Source organism: Lycium ferocissimum, unplaced genomic scaffold (genome assembly GCF_029784015.1).
Source record: "Lycium ferocissimum isolate CSIRO_LF1 unplaced genomic scaffold, AGI_CSIRO_Lferr_CH_V1 ctg1562, whole genome shotgun sequence".
In the NCBI taxonomy this organism is placed as follows: Eukaryota; Viridiplantae; Streptophyta; class Magnoliopsida; order Solanales; family Solanaceae; genus Lycium; species Lycium ferocissimum.
The window spans coordinates 48,716-70,326 of NW_026716144.1; the positions used below are offsets into that span (position 1 = coordinate 48,716).

Below are 21,611 nucleotides of genomic sequence, written 5' to 3' on the forward strand. Positions count from 1 at the left end.
ATGGCAGGTGACAGAAAAGAAACGGCGATAACGGCAAAGGAATCGCTGGTGAAGAAAATAAAACCCATAGAAAAACAATCTCTCCCTATGACATTGCGTCAAATGATAACCCTGGAATTCTGTTGACACAAGTCCAATTGAAGGGTGAGAATTATGAAGAATGGGTAGGCTCCATGAGGACAACCCTAAGAGCAAGAAAGAAGTCCGGCTTCATCGACGGTACAATCAATAAGCCGAATGAAGAGTTGCCGGACTTGGAAGATTGGTGGATTATAAACTCACTGTTGGTGTCATGGATTAGCAACACCATAAAACCAATGCTTTGCTCAACAATTTCACATAAAGAGAAAACGGAAGAATTATGGATGAGCATCCCAGAGCGGTTCGCCGTTATTAAGCGGCTCGCCGTCATTAACGGTCCTCGGATGTAACAACTTAAGGCAGAACTTGCGGAGTGCACACAGAAGGGAAGGACCATAGTGGATTACTATGGAAAACTCACTAAGTTATGGGAGGAATTGGCTAATTACGAACATGTTCCAACTTATACGTGCAAAAAGTGCACATGCAGTCTAGGAACGGTCCTAGAAGCTAAAAGAAAAGAAGAAAAAGTGCGTCTTTTCCTTATGGGATTGGATGAGGCAATGTATGGAATGGTGAGGTCGATCATACTGGCCCAAGAACCGTTGCCATCATTGAACAAGGTTTATTTGAAGTTAGTGCAAGAAGAGCGTGTGAGAGGAATCACATGGAAAATGAAGGACCGGAGTGAAACCGTGGCTTTTTTCGTGCAAGGAAGAAACCCTTACAGTGACCAAGGATAAGGGAAAAAAGATGGTGCACTCTACACACATAAGAGATTCGGACATGTCTTGGATGGTTGCTTTCAACTCATTCGCTATCTAGATTGATGGCCAAGAAATAAAAAAGGAAACAAAAAATCGGCGGAAGAGGATGCGAACAGTAACAACAGCAGAGGGTTGGACCGGGATCCATTCATAGAAAAGGCAACTATCGGGCCAATGTCGTGATTGCCAAAAAAGAAACTCAAACGGAGATGGGACCGGTGAACGTAGGTAGGACGGGACCTCACAATTTGAGCGATGAAATCCGGAAGACTATGATTCACATGTTGAATTCCCAAGGAATAAACTCGAATGGCAAGATAGATGGTAAGATCGAAAACTTATCCTAGATTATTGACTCCAGAACTACCAACCATGTGACAGGTAATCCGAAGGAACTGAGCGATTAGCGAGGCATTCCTGAGTGCCTGAAGTGCTCGGTTGGGCCTTTGGATGGAAGTAGCTCGGTGGCCATGAGAGAAAAAACAACCAGGCTAAATAATAGGATATGGTTGAAGGATGTTCTATACATTCCGGATTTAGCATGCAATTTAATTTCTGTGTCATAACTTGTTGATCATTTGGATTGTGATATAAAATTTAATAAAATTATGATACAGGACCCCACCACAAGAAAGCTGATTGGAAAGAGCGTCAAGGTGGACTTTACTATTTTCGGAATGTACTACGGATACGAGTTATGAAGGAAGAGGCAGTCAATTGGTTACATCTTTGGCACAAACAATTAGGTCATCCTTCAGCACAAGTAACAAGTAACGAAGTGCATTACGGCATTAGGCCTAAAAGAGTAAATTAGATTAGATAAAGAATGTGATGTATGCCAAAGGGAAAAGTTAACAAGAAGTGTTTTTCCTTTAAGTGATAATATAGCTTCAGATATTTTTGAACAGATTCGTTGTGATTTATAGGGACCGTATAGAACCCCTTCTTCTTGTGGTGCTTTGTATTTTTTTTTTTATTGTTGTGGATGATCGTTCGCAAGCAGTATGAATTTTTATTTTAGTCGATAAGAAATAAGTGTGCCAAACTTTGAAGAATTTCTTTGCCTTGGTGGATAGGTAGTTTGGTATGAGGGTAAAGACTATAAGAAGTGATAACGGAACTGAGTTCACATGTATGAAGACTTGCTTCTTCGAACATGGAATTCTTCTCTAAACATCTTACACAGGGACACCCCAATAGAATGGAAGAGTCGAAAGAAAACACCGTCATATTCTTAATGTTGTGCAAGCATTGAGATTTCAGGGTCATCTTCCGATCAAATTCTGGAGAATATGTTTTGACTGCGGGGTATTTGATCAATAGAACACCATCCTCGATTTTGATTGGAAACCCCCATTGAAATTACCGAAGTCGAGTATACATACGACGATCTTCGTTTTATACGGGGAGGATCCCCAGTATGATTATTTAAGGGTGATAAGGTCACTATGCTATACACACATAAAGGGAAGAACGAGGGACAAGTTTGAGAGTCGATGTCGTAGGTGTGCCTTCTTGAGATACCCCTACGGAAAGAAGAGTTGGAGATTGTATGACTTAGAGAATAGTGAATATTTAGTCCCAAGAGATGTGGACTTCTACGAGATTAAGTTCCCCTTTGTTGCAGGATCAAGTAACTTGGTCGACAACATAGAAGTTATCCTGGACGAAACAGAGGGGGAAAGAAACTAATACAACTTCGAAGAAGACCAGACTGATGATGTAGGTATGAACGAAACTCGGATGGACGGAGTACGAACAGATATCGAACCTACGAATCAGCCGGAATTAGACCGGACAGATGCCGGTCTAGATAGAGAAAACATGGAAGAAGTACAGACGGAAGGTATCCAAGCCAACGAAATAACCCCGGAAGAACAATTGGGTCGGGATATATGTTAAAAGCATGAATCGATCCGGTTGCGTGACTACGTCACTGAAATATTTCGAAAACAGTCAATTAATGCGTTCGCCCGATCCTTAGCAACCCTCAGGTGCGCCTTATCCTTTAGCTCACTATATATCTTGTGATATTTTTTCCTCGCAACACCAAAGCTTTCTTGCAGCAATTACCACGGGAATCGAGCCAAAAACTTTCGCAAAGGCAATGAAAACGAAACATTGGAGAAAAGCCATGCAACAAGAGATCCAAGCACTGAAGGATAATGGAACGTGGATATTTGAGAAAGCACTCAGATGTAGATGAGTGTACAAGATTAATTAGTACAACTCTGACGGCACAATCGAACGATATAAAGCTCGATTGGCCATTTTCGAAAATAAGCAGGAGAAAGGAAATGATTACAATGAAATGTTTTGTTCCGGCTACTAAGGTAGTAATTGTTCGGACCTTCCTAGCAGTTGCGGCTACGCAAAATTGGGAGTTGCGTCAAATGGATGTTCATAATGCTTTCTTACACGGTGACCTTACGGAGGAAGTTTATATGAAATTTCCACAGGAATTTCGTGTTCCTAGTCCGAGGCAAGTATGTCGACTCTGAAAATCTTTGTATGGTTTGAAACAAGGTCCACAGTGCTGGTTTGCTAAATTATCAAGTGCTTTGATGAAATATACGTCCAAACAATCGTACTCGAATTATTCTCTCTTCCCGGTACACCAGGGAGGTATGCAACTTAACGTCTTAGTCTATGTGAAAGACTTGATTATCTCCTGAAATGACCATAGTGCCATTGAACGATTCAATCACTATCTCCGCATGTTTTCATATGAAGGATTTCGGCCCTCTGAAGTATTTCTAAGAGTTGAAGTTGCACGTGGACCAATCGGGTTATTTCTTTGTCCACAGAAATATGCCTTGGATATAATCTCTGAGTTCAGATTATTGAGAGCTAAACTAATCAATACTCCCATGGAACAAAATCATGGTTTGGCATTAGCCGAAGGAGCTAATTTGGGAGATCTGGAACCATACCGGCGTCTAGTTGGTAGATTGATATACCTCAGTTTTACACAACCTAAGTTGTCATATTACGTGTATGTTCTGTCTCAATTCATGCAGCAACCGAAGGAAGCACACTGGAACACGGCTCTCTGTGTGGTGCGTTACTTGAAGAAGAACCCAGGACAAGGCATTTTGATGAGAAAAGATTGTAAACTCCAGTTGTATGAATGGTGTAATTTGGACTGGGCCGGATGCCCGTTGATTCGAAAATCACTTACCGGTTGGTTTATCTCCCTCGGGAATTTATCATGGAAAACCGTAAAAGCAACACATTGTCTTTCGCTCGTTGGCGGAGGCTGAATATCAATCAATGGCAATGACAGTCTGTGAATTTAAATGGTTAAAGAGAATTTTGCATAGTTTGGGCATTGAACATAAATCTCCGGTGAAAATGTACTATGATAGTCAAGCAGCATTGTATATTACACGAAATTCGGTGTTTCATGAACTGATCAAACACATTGAAGTGGACTGTCACCATGTCCGGGACGCACTCTAATCTGGTATAATACTCCAGTCATGTGTCAACCAATGAGCAATTTGTCGATGTGCATACAAAGGCTTTGGGCAAATAGCAACATGAATATTTGCTTGGCAAGTTGGGCATTCGAGACCCTCATGCTCCAACTTGAGTAGGGTATTGGTACCGGATGAGATCGATGTGACCGGACCAATTTGTCTGGTCACGTCGGTGAAACTTTACGTCGGTGGGACCCTATTCTAGTCTAATTGTAATGTCTATTTATGGTGAAATTGCAATTATGATTATATAGGATGTGTAATTCTATTAGAATAGGATTGCCTTATTAGACTATGGTAAGAAGGATCTACTTATATATAAGGAGGTCATTTGTCACGCCCCGAACCTTGGCCTAGGCGTAACACGACACTCGGTGCCTAACTGCATGTGACCGAGCGAACCCATAGGATGGCTGAATCAACATGGGACATCAAAACATACAACAATAAGGAAATAAGACTAACACATGTTGATCTATTAAAAAGTCTAACTGAATTATATTAAATGCGGAATTTACTGTTTAAGTCTGAAACATCTGAATAAATAGCCAACAAGGCTAATACATCAAAGTCTGCTAATATATGATTGACTGAACTATGTCTATGAATCCTCTAATGAATATTGAAAGATAACTGTCTAAAACTGAAAAGACTGAAAACGGGATAACGCCCTGGAGGAACTGAGGCTCACTAAGTAGTTGATACGAGCAGTCCTAGCTAGTGGAATCGTCAATATGTATATCGTTGCCTACATCGTGAGATGCAAGCCCCCAAACAATAAGAAAAGGGACATCAGGACATTTGAATTGTCTTGGTATGTAAAACAAACCGAATGAAAGGATCGTAAGTAATGAACCGAACCGAAAGCCGATCGAACTAAACATGTGAAGTAAAGATAAGAATACTTCCTGTTTTTTGAATGATGAATCACCTGTATAACTATAAATATAAACTGTGGCCTTAGGTTCAAGTAATACGTATGCATAAAATGTGGCCTAAGGCCCAAAATACAGATACATGTGTTCAACATTAAATAATTCATGATACTGAGACTGAGATATAACTGATAGTATGATAACTATTTTTGATTATAGAACTTAAGCCAATAACTGATTATACACTGACTGAGACTCATATGATGTCAATACACAAGTCCATAATAATTACGTACTGAGTTCATGATAGTCAGAATGATAAAAATGAACGAATTATGAAACTATATCCCTAGAAGATGGAAGTTCTACAATATTTCATGAAACTAGGGCACAACTATATTCCGAGTCAATTTATTGATGAGCATGAATAATGAGGCGTAGGGAGAATCATAAACGTTCCCTAATGTAGATAGTTATCCTCACATACCTGTAATGCTCCAAAACTTGAACAAAAGGTTTGAACTTGTGAAGAAGAAACCCAGAGCTTAGAACTTGAAACTCTGAGAAGAGTTTTCACCGATTTTCATAGCTACTGTTCATAGCTCAAAACACACTACTCCAGACTTCCAAATCCAATCTCTACCATTCACATTTAAGATCTATATGTTTTGGTCATTCCGTTAAAATTTGGGCTCGATCTAACGGTTATATTAGTGGGACACGCCAAAGGAAGCTAGCTGGTCGGAGGGAAATCTACAACAGAATTACTAGGGTTTTGCGTTTGATGGAATGCATCTAAATCAATCTTATTTCATGATTGTACCAACCATTAAATGTTTAAAACATAATAACAAGTCCATATAAACCATTAATTATTGAGGGGCTTACCTTTTTGAAGAAATCCTAAAGCTTCATTCCAAATTCAACCTTGAATGGATTTATTCCAAAATCTAACGATTCCAAATAATTATTCGGTGTTAATCTAGTGTTAACTTAATATAATTGACATAGGGATTTGAATAAGAACTTACCTTAGGCGTTTGGTAGCAGCTCTGGTCGAAAATCCCTATATAAAACATTTTAGGGTTGTATTTATAGGTTATCATAAAGGCTTGGGCTTTAAAACTTAATCCTACAAGAATCGGGATTTCTATTTTACACGTCCTCAGTAAATTGGCCATAACATTTTGTACAGAACTCCGTTTGGCATGGGCCTTATATGGATGGAAAGGTATTTCAATGGGATACAACTTTCATGTTTTGAGTTTGCCTTAATTCTCAACAGATTTTCACGAAATCAGGCTAGAAGACAAATCTACCGTAAACTTAGCCGATTCTATCGAATCTTAAGCACTTACTATTAGCCACCTTGCGACGATCATCTTCCGATCTCCGATTGGCCTGATCCTTATATGCCTGGAAAGGTACTTCTACGCACTACAACTTTCATTAAGGAACCATTTCAAAATTCTCAACTAATTAAGGGGTTATGGTTTCCCGAATTAGGCCCCTCGGCCACTTTTGTAAAGCGTTCAAAGCTTCAAATTTCCACTGAAACTCTAACGATATGAGTCTAACCTTTGTTGTAAGATACGGGGTGTAACATCATTATGATGAATATATACAAAGTAGAAAAAATTCTCTCATTATTCTTGTCTCTCACAAATTCTCGTCCCTGTCTCGATTTTAACACGTAGGTCATTAATAAGCTTCAAAGCTTCAAGAAGAAGAAAGGGTAAAGAAAGAGAGAAGTGCAATAGGAAGAGAGGAGAGAGGTGCAATAGGAAGAGAAGCAAGTGGAGAGAGAAATAAGAAAATCTGTATTGAGATTATTGAATTTGAAAAAGACAAATACAAAGCTATATATTTACAGTTTTTCTAGTTAACTCTGTTAACCGACTAACAACAATTATTCACTAACTAACAATCACCTAATGACTAACTAATCGAGCTTCCAGAAGGGTACAACATAATATCACATTATACCAGCATATACCCTCAAGCTGAAAATGAAATATGTCTTTCATTTTCAATTTGGATAACAAAAAAGTATGTTGCTAATATCCTAAAGCTTTTGCCAGGATGTTTGCAGGTTATTCTTAGCTGGCCACATAAAAAGTTTTGCTTAACCCTTCTTGAATTTTCCCCTAATGAAATTGCAGTCTATTTTTGTATGTTTGATCCTTCCATGATATACAAGATTTGCTGCAATCTATAGAGCAACTTTATTGGCACAGTTAATTCTATAGGCTTTAGTTACTTCAACAAATAAAGTTGCTTTTGCCTTGGAATTCTTGGTTTTCTTTTTTTCTTTAGTGACTCTTGATATTGGCCATGGTGGGATTATTTGCAAGAGGAGTGTAACTTCGTAATCCTCTTCCACAAATCTAAAGCCTTCAAGGAAGTTTCCATTCTCATTGCCAAAGTTGATCATTTTCACCATTGAAGAAATGAGGAGCCATTCATAAGAAAGTATCTTCGAAATCCATCTCTTTCCTCATAGACTTTCTCTCACCCAAACATTATGACGTATCTTTGTTATTCTCTCGAGTGAGCGAACATGGAAGTTGAAATTCATGTGCAATGTCTAAAATAATAAAAATAAAAATTAATATTAATATTAATATAATCAAAGAGTTGGCAAAATCATAAAAGGAGAAAATGACAGGAACCAGAACCAATGTAACCAACTTTTTTATTTTTTGACTCTTTATCATCAATTTGGGGGGCAAGTGCACGCATAATTTTTGGATCACCATTTAAGTCATAGCCATATTATATAAAAAATTATAATTTGGTTGCTTTGAGACCAACTTCAAATATAGGGTGTTTGGGTTTTAGCACAAGCAAATTTTAGACATTTTTGTGTGAAGTTTGATTTGGTCAGTCCCAAACTTCAAACTTTTTTATGACAAAATGCTTGAAGTTTGGCTTGGTAGTGCCAAACTTTAAACGAGAAATTCTGAAGTTTGGTTTGGTAGTTGCAAACTTGAGACAAATGCCATCCCAAATTTCGAACATTTTTGTCTGAAGTTCGTCAAACTCGTATGTCTAAGCATTGTTAATTTTTTTTTTTTAATCGGATGTCCCCAAAGGGATAGCGTTGTTAATTTATTCATTTTATTTCACTCACTCATAGTACATCCATTTCATTGCTTATTCATTCATTTCAATCATGGTTAGCTCATTTCATCCCAGTTCACTTATGGTATCTCATCCATTTCATCCATGGTACCTCAATTGCAACTATTTATTTTCAACCCGCGGTATTTTATTCATCCATTTATTTTACTCGTACCTCATTTCATTTTACCGGCAGTACCTCAATTTGATTTATTCATTTTCAATTAGTAATTGCGTTACTCATGGTACCTCACTTCATTTCACACATGGTACCTCATCAATGATACTCAATTACAACACAAATAACAGAAACACTCACATGCAATCTTTGTTAATCAACATCGAGCAAAGTTTTTAAAGGAGGAAGAGCTGTTTTGTTTAAAGTTTGCATACAAGTTTCATACCGACTATTTGTACACAAAATTTAAAAGGCATAATAGACCCTTAAATTTGGCTTCAGCTGGCAAGTATGCCCTTCAATTTTGGTTGTACACAAGTAGGCACCTCAGCTTGTATAAAATTGAACGCGTAAATACAAATACTGACGTGACACATAAATTTTGAAAATAGTGTCTAGATGATCATTTTGTAAGATAGTGTTTCACTGACAAAATGAAGACAAATTGAGGTGCTTGTTTGTTCAAAAGTTAGATAGCAAACTAGCTAGCTGATGTCAAGTTTAAAGGCATGTTTATATATTATATCGATTTAAAACTTTAGCTGCCTCGTAATGGGAGTGTCTAAATAAGTAATTGAGGGACTTTTAGTGGAGCAAATCTCAAACCTTTCTCATACTCAATTGTTAAATATTTAAATTGTTACTCTCTCCGTTTTAATTTGTTTGTCCATTTTGACTTTGAGACGGAATTTAAGAAATTAAAGAAGTCATTTAAATCAAGTGTATTGAATTAAAGATATGTAAAATGTACCAAAATGCTTTTTAATCTTGTGATCATAAATATATTAGGTGAAAAGTTAAAATTAAAAAATTGCTAAAAAATATTATTTTTTAAACAGATTAAAAAGAAACCTAAGACAAATAAATTGAACGAAATGAAGCAGTAGAATCAAATCTTCTTGTTGTTAAAGGAAAAAAAAAAAAATGGTACAGTTATGAGATTCAAGTGATCTCCAATTGAAGTGACAAATTAGATCTGCTAAATCCGAATTGGAATATCCAACGTGTTAAAAACAGTCGTTTCATCAAAATTGACCCTTTCAAAATTTGTACACAAAATTCAATTTCCCTTTCCAAGAAATCCTTTCAATTAATTTTTCAAATTCAAAAGCAAATCAAAATTGCTTCTTTTAAGCTTTAGCTCTTTCTCTTCCCCAAAAACCCTAATTTTTTTCCCCATTTTCAACGTCATTTAGTAATTCAAAATCCTTCTTTTAGATCTCTTATTGCTATTTCCAATTATTTTTTCCAATTTTTGTTACATTAATTCCAAGAAAAATGAAAAGACGATCCAATTCTTTGAATTCCGTGAAAAATCTTCATTATTCCCCTCAATCTCTTCTCAAACTTTGATGGGTTTTGTGACTTTCCAAAAAAAGAAAGATTTTTTATTGGTGGGTTTGTGAATTCTCAAAAAAAGAAAGATTTTTTATTGGTGGGTTTTTGACTTTTCAAGAAAAGAAAGAATTTTTATTGTTTTTGTGTGTATAAGTTTCCTTTTGCCTGTATATTTGCAGACAAGAAAGCTAATTTGAATGATACACTGCCAAAATCTTAGGGTAATTTGAAATCTAAGATTTTGATTTGGGGTTTTTGTTTAGAGGAAAAAAAGAAGGTTGTTATGGCTGGTTCGAAAATGGAGGGTTCGTCGTTGCCAGCTATAAGGCGAGACCCATATGAGGTATTGTGTGTAACAAAGGATTCATCTGATCAGGAGATTAAAAGTGCTTATAGAAAGCTTGCTCTCAAGTAAGTTATTTTAAAGAATTTGGTTTTATAGTTATTGTTGTTGGTTAAATTATTTGGTTTTGGAATGAAATGGATATAGATAGAGGTGTCGGACGAATAATTTGGTAATGGAATGAAATGGACTTGAATAGAGTGGAATGAGTATCTAGAGGATTCATATAGGTGAACCTGATTAGTTTTGGATGGATGTTTAGTTGATTGATTGAAGTTATACTATCATTGTGTAGTTTCCCAAGTATGTACTTTGAATGTAGTGTTGAAATGGGTTCGATTTAGACCGTTGGGAGAATTATTTGTTGTTGGAATGGAATGGACCTGAATAGAGTGGAATGAGTATGTAGAGGATTCATATAGATGACCCTGATTAGTTTTGGATGGGGACGTAGTTGATTGATGGGAGTTATACTATCACTGCCATAGTTTGCAATGAATTTAGTGTTGAAATGCAGTTGATTGGTTAGTTGAGTTGTGAGAATTTTGCACATATGTACTTAAATATGGTCTATCTAAACTGAAATGTGGCGTATTCCTATGTATTCCCTCTGTCACCTTTCTATAATTAGAAACAACTTAACTTTAACATTCCTCTTCAAGCCTTAATGAAATGATTTATAGCCACTGAAATGTCTTTTTTTTTTTTGAGAAGGTAACAGAATAGCCACTGAAATGTCTAAGGTTTGTTTTAGATCACAAATTTCATAAGTCTTCATTTCTTTCTTAAACTTTGAGCCTAGTCAAATGGTGCCACATAAATTGGGATTGAGGGAGTGTTTAGTTAGGATTTATATTGGATGTATCAAGAGTGTTGAGGCTAAAATTAAGATGTAGCATGAAATTTAATTTAGCCGTCCAAGAATTGAAGTTGGTAGTTTGAAGGTTGATGTGTTTTGGGAATTGGGTTATAGATAGACGATTGCTACTTGCTTGTAAATGGTTTATTGAAGTTATTGTATTGGAACCTAGAATTTCTTACATGAAAGTATTACTCACTCCATCCCAATTTATGTGCACCGTTTGACCAGGCACAAAGTTTAAGAAAGAAAGGAAGACTTTTGAAATTTGTGGCTTAAAACAAACCTTAGACATTTGTGTGGCTATAAGTCATTTAAAGTAAAAGGGGATTTTTAAAGTTAAGTTGTTTCTAATTATGTGAAGATGACATTCTTTTTGGGACTGACTAAAAAGGAAAGTATGTCACATAAATTGGGATGGACGGAGTAATTGCGATGGGAGAATCTAGGTTTGGTTATAGAGGAAAACACTGGCTTTTAAGGAGGGTGCAGGTGTAGGGAAGTTTATTGATTTATTGCCTCTATGCATTAGCCAACTTTTTTTCAATTATAAAAGAAAGATAAGCATTTTGATAAAGAGGGAAAGTTCTTGATGAATTGTCTCTTGTACATTAGCTACTTAGAAAAAAATTATCTCTTATACATTAGCTATACACAACCTAAATTGTTGACAGGTATCATCCTGACAAGAATGCTAACAATCCTGAAGCTTCAGAACTCTTCAAGGAGGTTGCATACTCATATGGTGTTCTATCTGATCCAGAAAAAAGGAGACAATATGATATGGCAGGTTTTGAGGTACTTTGTCCCTATTCGTTGTCAAGTACATAATTTTCATGCAAGGTAGTTTATCACTAGATCAATCACTTCAACTAAACGTAACTTTTTTATGTTTTAAGCTACTTTGTGTATGTATTTTGAACGGTCTCAAACCAATAAAATAAGCTTATGATGTTCGATGTTAGAAAGCAAACCCCATGGGCTTATTTAACAAATCAAATAAAATAAACACTAAATGTCCATTGTATCAAAATCATTTAATGGAGATGTCAAAAATACTTCCTTGCTTCCCTGTACTCTATTGACTAGTCCCTACGTACGTGCGTTGCATGAATACGTTGCAACAACTACAGAAAATTGGACCACATATTCTAAATTTTTTTGTTTAAACTATATACCTTTACAATTCAAGGTATGTTTGAACATGATTTACATAGCATGCCCTTGTGGGATTTAAATGTAGTTGTTGTACTTGTGTATTGTGGGATTACATTAGGAGTGTTTTTTATATGATGAGTTGTATGGATTAAGAATCACAAGTGACCTATAACCTCTCGGGATCCATGAGAAGTAGCTAAGAACAAAATACAATTGAAGCAAAAATACTTTTGAAAAAAAATCTACTAATTAAATTTTACCTTAAAAAAAAAAAAAAAAAAAAAAAAAAAAAAAACACTAATTGAGTTATAAGGCTTAATGATTGTTGGTCATTTATGTTAGGTCCGGCATTTGTCAGCAGTTTTAGTTTGGTTACAGATTTGTATGCCAGTATAGAAATAAGTTTGAGATTCATAGAACTTTTAGTATTAGAGAGGTCTTAGTTTTTTGAGAACACAAATAACTGAGTATTGGAATGAAATAGGTGTAAGTATAATAGAATAGTTATAAAGGATTCATATAGTTAATCCCAACTTTAGGATTGAGGTATAGTTGTTATATCTTATTTTTTTCTTATAAAGAAGTGGAGCAAATGTTTGGGCTCGATTTTTGGTGAAATAGGTCTAAGTATAATAGAATAGTTATAAAGGATTCATATAGTTAATCCCAACTTTAGGATTGAGGTATAGTTGTTATATCTTATTTTTTTCTTATAAAGAAGTGGAGCAAATGTTTGGGCTCGACTTTTGGTGCTGAACAAATCCTCTTCTTTTCTGTGGGGGTCCGGGGTGGGAAGGGTAGTGTTTTTTTTTTTTGGGGGGGGGGGAAGCTCAGTGGAAGAAGTTTAGAAGGTCAAAGAACTAATAAATTTGATGACATTTGTTATCTTCCACTGGTATCATTGTGTATTACAGTAGCCGGATTTTCTGTGGGAGTTCTTTTGCAATGACTTTTCTATGTATGGATGGATTTTAAAAGGTAGTTGCCTCACGCACGGAGACACATATACACACTTTTTCCCTCTTGTGGTACATGTATAGTTTCTTTTCTTATGTTTTTTGCAATTTATCCAAGTTGTGGTGGTTATTTTCTAATTAGGTTTGATGGGCATTATTTATGTAGTAGACAGAATCCCGATTGACTAATACATGTGGCGACCTTTAACTGATTATCGTTCCTAGATAACTGCTCACTAGCATGTGCTATTCGCCTAATCTCTGATGTTTGATTTTGAAAATTGTAAGGCTCTTGATGCTGAAGGAATAGATATGGAAATTGATTTATCCAATCTCGGAACAGTCAACACAATGTTTGCAGCATTGTTCAGGTAATTATCATACCAAACTTTGCATTTATAGTAGATTTGCTATTGGTGTTTGAATTTCTTTATCTCTCTGATAGCAAGTTGGGTGTTCCCATCAAAACGACGGTCTCTGCTAATGTTCTTGAAGAAGCTTTGAATGGAACTGTCACAATCCGCCCTCTTCCAATTGGGACATCACTTAGTGGAAAGGTAGCATTTGATTTTCTTTTTCAATTAGCAGAATAAATATGTCAGCTGTATCAAGGTTTTTACTTTGGTTTTGCTGCAGGTTGAAAAACAAAGTGCCCATTTTTTTGGTGTAACAGTTAGCAATGAACAAGCGGAGGCAGGGCTTGTAGTAAGAGTTACTTCAGCAGCTCAAAGCAAGTTTAAGGTACACTCCGGGTCTATAGAATTTTAATGGTAGCTATTCTTTCTATTTTGCTTGTACTTTGTAAGCAGAGCCTGACTGCCTGTACATCTTTATGTTTTTTGTGTTTTCTACCTTGCCATGGGTTGACATATTAAAACTGAATTTATGTAATTTCAGCTACTGTATTTTGAACAAGATGCGAATGGGGGTTACGGCCTGGCTTTGCAGGTACTGCATTTTACAGTTTTTAATTTCCATTGTTTTCATGATCTCTATGGATTGAATAGGCTTTTCCTGGGATTTAAAGCATAATCTTGAAATTTTCTGCTTTAAACTCAGGTTGAAACATAGCCAGCAATTATTGTTTATTTAAAAGGTTTCCTGGCAATTGCTTTGACAAACATATAACTTTTAACGACAACAACTGCTACTACATCTCAATCCCAAAAAAGGCATAAGACCTAAAGTAAATGTACTAATATGACTAAGACGTAAAATCCCCCAACTAATTGGCATTGCCTATATAGGTCTTTTCCTTCCATTGTGCCCTGTCTTTCAATAAGTCTGTATGAGTTCCAAGTAATTGTAGGTTTTTTGAGACAATTTCTTTTCGTGTAGTTTTAGGTTTACCTCGTCCACTGTTAATACCGTCACTCACCATGGTTTCACACCTACAGACCGATACATCTAGAGGGTGACGCAAGATATGACTAAACATTTCAAGAGACTTATCCTCAATATGTACTACTTGCACCTTTTGGTGAATGTGGTCATCTTTAATCTTGTATGATTGCACATCCATCTTAGCATCCGACATCTTTGCAACATTTATCTTGTGGATGTGTTTGACTTTAACAACCCAACATTCACTCATATAACATTGTTGATGTTAGAACGTTTCTATAGAACTTACATTTCATTATGGCAGGCATCATGCTGTCACGTAACACTCCGGTAGCACTTTTCGGTTTCAATAACCTGATTTTGATTCTATGTGTAACATCTTCATCTATCATTCCATCCTCTTGGAACAAGAACAACAACAACAACATCATACCCAGTATGATCCCACAAACTGGGGTCTGGGGAGGGTAGAGTGTACGCAGACCTTATCCCTATCAGGGGAGGCAGGGGAGGTAGAGAGGTGGTTTCCAATAGACCCCCGGCTCAAAGAAAGAAAGAAAGGTAGGCCAAATTACTCCGGGAAAACAAATAATAGAAGTGAAGAAGCCAATGTAAAATACTAAATAAAATATGACAAAGCAGCGTGAAAATTGAACAATAACGTAGTACCACCAACTCATATGACGATCGAAGTACCCGGCACAACAGCATAAATATCTGAATTGTTTGCATTTAGGCACCATGTTCCGTTGAATCTCACATCAACTTCATTTTAATTATCCTAACTAAACTTGCAGTTCATATATTTAGTTTTACCTCTACTAATCCTAAAATGCTTACTCTTGATAGTGCTTCTGCGTAGTTCAAGCTTGCAGTTGACACCCTTGCTGGTTTTGGTCAATTAGCACAATATTTTTTGCTAACAGCATAGGCCATGGGACTTTGTTGTATGATTCATTTCACTCCTCACCCCTCCCCCTTCTCACACTCAAATTCGAACATGTTCTACTCAAGGTTTTGTTGTCCGGTCTGGAGTGTGCACATTTATAGACTGAAATAATTCCACCCCCACAACTGATTGATATCCTTGGGGCCCACACGGAACGGACCTGACTCTGATACCATTTCAAATTAGGCCTCGAGTCTAATTAACTCACACCTAAAAAACCGCTCAAAGGGGGGACGATTGTCCAAGCCATATAAGAAGTCCAGAATTCTCGTCATTCACCGATGTGGGATTCATTCCATTCATCATAATGAGTTAAAATAACAGGCAAGGACCATTATGTAATGATGTCATTCTATAGCTGAAGTTAATGTAAGGTGGTGAATAAGATATTACCACCACTGACAAGGATGTAGATTTGATGAATGAAACCTCTCCATTATAAATCAGAAATCTCGAGATTAAACTCTGAAAATAAATAAATTTTTGTTAAAGAATGTTTCCTCCAATAACAACATCATACCTAGTGTAATCCCACAAAGAATGTTTCCCCCTTTTATCTTTTATATATTCATATCTAGGTATTATTAATACATAATTTTCTCATTCTTATTTCATAATAAAATATAAAATAAGGAAAATTTTAGAGACCTCTCCTGAAGTTTAGCTCCATAATACTTACATCCCTTGTGATTTACGATATTCCACTTACCTCCCTTATTTTATTTTAACAATCTTTTGACCTATTTATTAATAATATAAAAAAAAAATTATATAATTAAAAAAACATAACTTCAGATATTTTGTTGTGTTATAATACTTCATCCGTCCCAATTTATATGACACCGTTTGACAAAGCAGTGTGAAAATGGGGAACAATAACGTAGTACCACCAACTCATATGACAATCGAAGTACCCGGCACAACAGCACAAATATCTGAATTGTTTGCATTTAGGCACCATGTTCCGTCGAATCTCACATCAAATTCATTTTAATTATCCTAACTAAACTTGCAGTTCATACATTTAGTTTTACCTCTACTAATCCTAAAACGCTTACTCTCGATAGTGTTTCTGCGTGGTTCAAGCTTGCAGTTGACACCCTTGCTGGTTTTGGTCAATTAGCACAATATTGTTTGCTAACAGCATAGGCCATGGGACTTCACGTTATATTGTGTTGGTTAGCTCATTTATAACAAGGGTAAACAAGTATAGGTTCAACGCGTCCCTGGTGCAAATTCACGGTTATGGGTAACTCATATTTTACCTACTACTGTTCTCACTCTACTTACGGTTCCTTTATACATGTCCGTTATGACATTTATATATTTAATATGAATTCGTTTCTTTGACCAACATAACGTTTAATGTATAAAAAGTTGCTCCGCATTTACCGATCAAATGTAATGTCTTAAATAACATCCTCTGATAAAAAGTTGCTCCGCATTTACCTCAGTTCTTTTTGTAATCCAACAGAAATGTTGCTTGCGAAATTTGTTAGAAGTAGAAAATTTGTTGGTCAATTCTACCTTTTAGAAAAATATTTTTGTTAGTTGATTCTAAAAGCTTATGCTGTATCGCGGGAATGAAAATAGTAAGTATTTTCACACTGTGTCCCTAATGTCTTCTTAGTATCCATATCTTCCTACAAGTGCTTATTGGGTTTAATTTCACTTTACAGTTTTCTGTAATAAAGCTTGCTTGGTTAGCTAAGCTTTAAGGCATATGACTCATGAGTCATGAGTATATGCAGGCATAGGAAGTTATGGTCAGGGGCTAGCTGTAACAGATGAGGCTGTATGTTCTTAAGATCTCATTACAGTGAAGTGTTGAGTTGATTGATATGCTTTGGAAAACTAGACCTCATTCTTCAAATTTGCTGATTTTGGAGCTCTTCATGTTCTGCAATCTACATAAGCTGTGAGGCTGCTATATACAATAAATGGGCTCACTTGCACAGAGAATATACCGGACTTCTTATCCTTTATCTTCAGATATATAAGCTCAACATGCTTAGTAATTACCTTAAATCTGCCTGCAAATCTGGTTGCGTTTTCTCACAGTTAATCCTTCGATTAATTTTTTTTGACTGTCAAGTTCTCAAGACGCCTCAATCTTCTGTGACTTGTGAGCAAGTGTACTGTATTTTAGATGGACATGTTTTGCATGTACTGATTAAAATTTTCTTAATGAACCTGATGAATTATAAATGTATACAGGAAGATAGTGAGAAAACAGGTAAGGTAACGTCAGCAGGAATGTATTTCTTGCACTTTCAGGTGTACAGAATGGATTCAACAGTAAATGCGGTACGTGAATATTATCCGCTTGGTCCTTATCCATTAATGCAGTGTTGTCAGAACTAACAAATTAATTGGAAATATTGTAGTTAGCAATGGCTAAGGACCCTGAAGCTGCTTTCTTTAAGAAGCTGGAAGGCCTTCAACCTTGTGAGGTCTTGGAACTAAAAGCTGGCACTCACATATTCGCTGTTTATGGTTGGAGCTACTTATTTTGCTGAATACATGTTTTTGTTGCTGCAAAAAACACCATCTAATTCCAATTGACTGTCAAATGCTAAATCCTTGATCTGATTTATGCAGGAGATAATTTCTTTAAACCTGCTAATTATGTGATTGAGGCTCTTTGTGCCAAGTCATATGAGGATACTACTGTTAAGCTCAAGGATATCGAGGCTCAGATATTGACGAAGAGAAATGAGCTTCGGCAGTTCGAAATAGAATATAGAAAGGTTGCCAATTTGCTTCTAGACACATTTTATCATGGGACATTGATTGTTTTAGATATCCTCATTGTACTACTTTCCATTTGATGTTCACAGGCATTGGCACACTTTCAGGAAGTGACCAACAGATACACCCAAGAGAAGCAGTCTGTAAGTTTCTCTGCTGCAAGTCCCGTGGTTTAGATATCATTTTACGTAAATGTCCTCGTATTGAGATGGTATATTCAACACTTGATTTTCAATTCTTCAAGTTTATTTCTCACAAAATTAGTGGCCCGGGAAGTGTTAATTAGAGCAATAGATTTCCCCAGAGTCGGGTATCATTAATGCATATCTTGATTTTTTAGATGCTACTTATCTTTGTTCCTTCTCTTACCTGATAGTTTCCTTGCACTGATTTAAGTACTATCGTTTGTGAAGGTCGATGAGATGCTGAAACAAAGAGACAGTATCCACTCTTCATTCACAGTTTCAAGGTCAATTGCTAATCTAAGTGGCAGTGGAAGCGGGCATTTCAGTAACGGAAGTAGCAGTAAAGTCCTTGGTGAAGATTATAAAACCGATAGTCCAGGGGAAGATGGCAGCTCAGACTCCAAGGACAAGTCATCGAAGAAAAGATGGTTCAACCTAAACCTCAAAGGATCAGATAAAAAGTAACTGAAAGTGGACGGTAATCTATGCTCTATACTTCGTGCCGAGTCTGGAGTTCTAGCATTGCTAGTCAAAGGCCAAAGGCAGGTGTTGCGCTGCCGGCAGAAGTCTCTTCATATATTCTTTGTTCTATTTGTTAGTGAGGTTTGAAATATATAGGTTTTGTTTCGGTGTTTTGTATCCATGATTCTCGGATGTACCATAAACTAGGCTGATCTTCAGCTGTCAATCCATATAAAATTATAGAATTTAGAGGTGTTGTAATTTCAGTCAATGGGCATGTTCCATTTTGGTTGGCACTGTGAAGTCATAATTTTTCACTGGTGGATATCTCATTGTTTACAAAAATTTGACTCTTGTAAAATTGCCTCAAAATTCTACCAACTTCAGATATGCTTAGAAGGAATGTCTCTTTGCAAATTTGGTGACTCTTCCACCTTTTGCATTCCAGTTACCCTCGCCACCATTTTTAAGAAGTATGGACCCACTGGATTTAGAAACAAGCAACTACTGCTCTTTTATTGGAATTCCTTTTTATTGGGTGGAAAAGACAATGAATGTCTAAATCGTAGGGGTTGTACCAAATTGATAATTTGAATCAAATCGAGAAAAAAATTGATTAATGATTTGATTTGACTTAGTTTGGTTTTAAAAAGAAAAGTCCGATTACTATTGGTTTGGTTGGGTTTTAATTAAAAAAAGTCAAATCGAATCAAATCAATCCGATATTACATGACTTTTTCATAGTTCTTTTGTCTTTTAACATAATATTTCAAGTTTGGAATTAGAGTTTGAATGTTCTAATAAGTTTTATATCTATAAATATTAGTAACTCAAATAAAATCCAACAAAAGTCAAATCCATAATAATGCTAACAAAAGAAATTCAATCCTAACACTAAAACAACAATAATATTGGATATTTATTCTTTAGTTTTATATCGATTTAGACAGTGAAAATGCATAACTTAATTTTATTTTTTCTTTAATATTTAGTCATGTAATTAATACTTATAAGTCATACTTATTTTAGCATGACTTAATACTTTTAGATTATGATCATTTCCTATATGCCTTATAAATTAGCCCTGTTTATTATAACATGACTTAGTACTATTAGATTATAATCATTTTATTCTATGCGATTTCATTATTTTTTTTGTTGAATAATTTAGTACAATGTCATCTCTAATCTAACATTTTGTGTTATTTTCTTAAAAAATATCTTAATTAGATAGTCGCATCTTACTAGGACTAAAAAAATATTTGAAGTACAAGTTATATGTTTTGTATAAGACTTTACCGGAAAAAATCCGACAAACCCGAGCAAACCGAGAGAACCTGAAGTTGAAAAATCTAACTTTTATTGGTTTGATTTAGTTTATAGATTTAAAATCCGATGCAATTGGTTTGATTTGGTATTTGAAAACCCCAAACTAACCCGATCCATGTAAACCCCTATTTAGAAGCAAAGATATAATATAACCTGTCAAATGCCAAATATTTTTGACGTTGGTCAGTTTTTCCTTCTTTTTTTATTTTTTATTCTTTCTGACTTGTTGGTTTAAGGGTATTAGTTGGAGTGGGCAACTTTATTGACCCACTTTACTGATCTACGCAAAAGCTACAGTGCAATAGGGGTCGGGTTCGAACGAACTCAGTAGCTTATGGAGCTACAGTGCAATAGGGGGATTCGAACGAACCCAGTAGCTTTTGCGTAGATCCAGTATTAGTACTAGAAATTCCACTAATATATCAATATTGTATAAGCAAACCTACTAACAAAAATACTGGATGGTTCAGTGGTGCTTGATTGGCTAGCAAAGTCTTTTGTTCCGTGAGACGTGAGTCGTGGGTTCGAAAGCCAGCTCTAGTGAACCAAAAATGCTGTCTTTGGTTTTAAATTGTCTAGTTCTTTGAGTATACATAATCAACCCATTTTAATTTAAAAAGTAGCTCATCAACCCATTTCAATTAAAAGGTAGCTCATTTTACAAGTAGAAAAATAGCTCATTAATCAGGCTCATACCGATAAAATTGAATTAGAAAAATCGAATGGTGTTCGGTACACACATTCGAATAACCGAAGAACCAAACGCCGTGGGTTCCACTAATATATCAATATTGTATAAGCAAACCTACTAACAAAAATATTGGATGGTTCAGTGGTGCTTGATTGGCTAGCAAAGTCTTTTGTTCCATGAGACGTGAGTCGTGGGTTCGAAAGCCAGCTCTAGTGATTTTTTTTCCCTTTTTTGCTATGTGCTCTCTTTAAAAAAAAAAAAAAAAAAAAAAAAATAGAGTCCTCAGTCACGCCTGATGTCCTCCGTCTTCCACCAAAAATGCTGTCTTTGGTTTTAAATTGTCTAGTTCTTTGAGTATACATAATCAACCCATTTTAATTTAAAAAGTAGCTCATCAACCCATTTCAATTAAAAGGTAGCTCATTTTACAAGTAGAAAAATAGCTCATTAATCAGGCTCATACCGATAAAATTGAATTAGAAAAATCGAATGGTGTTCGGTACACACATTCGAATAACCGAAGAACCAAACGTCCATCCGTACTTATTCGTTAGTTTGATAGTTGTTATACATTAGCTAGGTTGTTCTCTTGACTTAAAATTCCGAATCCACAAACCTCCAATTCTGTCTCCGCCTCTGATGACATGATGTTTTCTGAATTATAATGAGTAGTTTTCTTATTTTTTCGTGTTATGTAAGTATGTTGGAGGTGCAGGAATAGATGTAAAACATCACTTATA

At 35.8% G+C, this 21,611-nt stretch overlaps 1 protein-coding gene and 1 long non-coding RNA gene across 2 annotated transcripts; one reads left to right on the forward strand and one right to left on the reverse strand.

Moving 5' to 3' along the window:
* Positions 1 to 9,744: 9,744 nt before the first annotated feature.
* On the reverse strand, positions 9,745 to 10,108 carry LOC132042489 (uncharacterized). The gene is made up of 2 exons (XR_009411493.1): positions 9,955 to 10,108; positions 9,745 to 9,871 (listed from the first exon to the last, which is right to left on the reverse strand). It is a non-coding gene; the product is annotated as an uncharacterized LOC132042489 (long non-coding RNA).
* A 14-nt stretch (positions 10,109 to 10,122) lies between these two features.
* On the forward strand, positions 10,123 to 19,196 carry LOC132042488 (chaperone protein dnaJ 15-like). The gene is made up of 11 exons (XM_059433013.1): positions 10,123 to 10,255; positions 11,721 to 11,844; positions 13,449 to 13,531; positions 13,606 to 13,717; positions 13,797 to 13,901; positions 14,058 to 14,108; positions 17,671 to 17,760; positions 17,841 to 17,949; positions 18,055 to 18,203; positions 18,294 to 18,347; positions 18,618 to 19,196. Exons 1-11 carry the CDS (start codon positions 10,128 to 10,130, stop codon positions 18,852 to 18,854), a joined length of 1,242 nt encoding a protein of 413 aa, XP_059288996.1. The 5' UTR covers positions 10,123 to 10,127; the 3' UTR covers positions 18,855 to 19,196.
* The last annotated feature ends 2,415 nt before the right edge of the window (positions 19,197 to 21,611 follow it).

What these genes read in the sequence shown, in the direction of transcription:
- LOC132042488 (XM_059433013.1), top strand. Translation starts at nt 10,128, where the DNA reads ATGGCTGGTTCGAAAATGGAGGGTTCGTCGTTGCCAGCTATAAGGCGA. An exon ending in TATAGAAAGCTTGCTCTCAA is followed by an intron (nt 10,256 to 11,720) that starts GTAAGTTATTTT and finishes AATTGTTGACAG; the next exon opens with GTATCATCCTGACAAGAATG. An exon ending in GGACATCACTTAGTGGAAAG is followed by an intron (nt 13,718 to 13,796) that starts GTAGCATTTGAT and finishes GTTTTGCTGCAG; the next exon opens with GTTGAAAAACAAAGTGCCCA.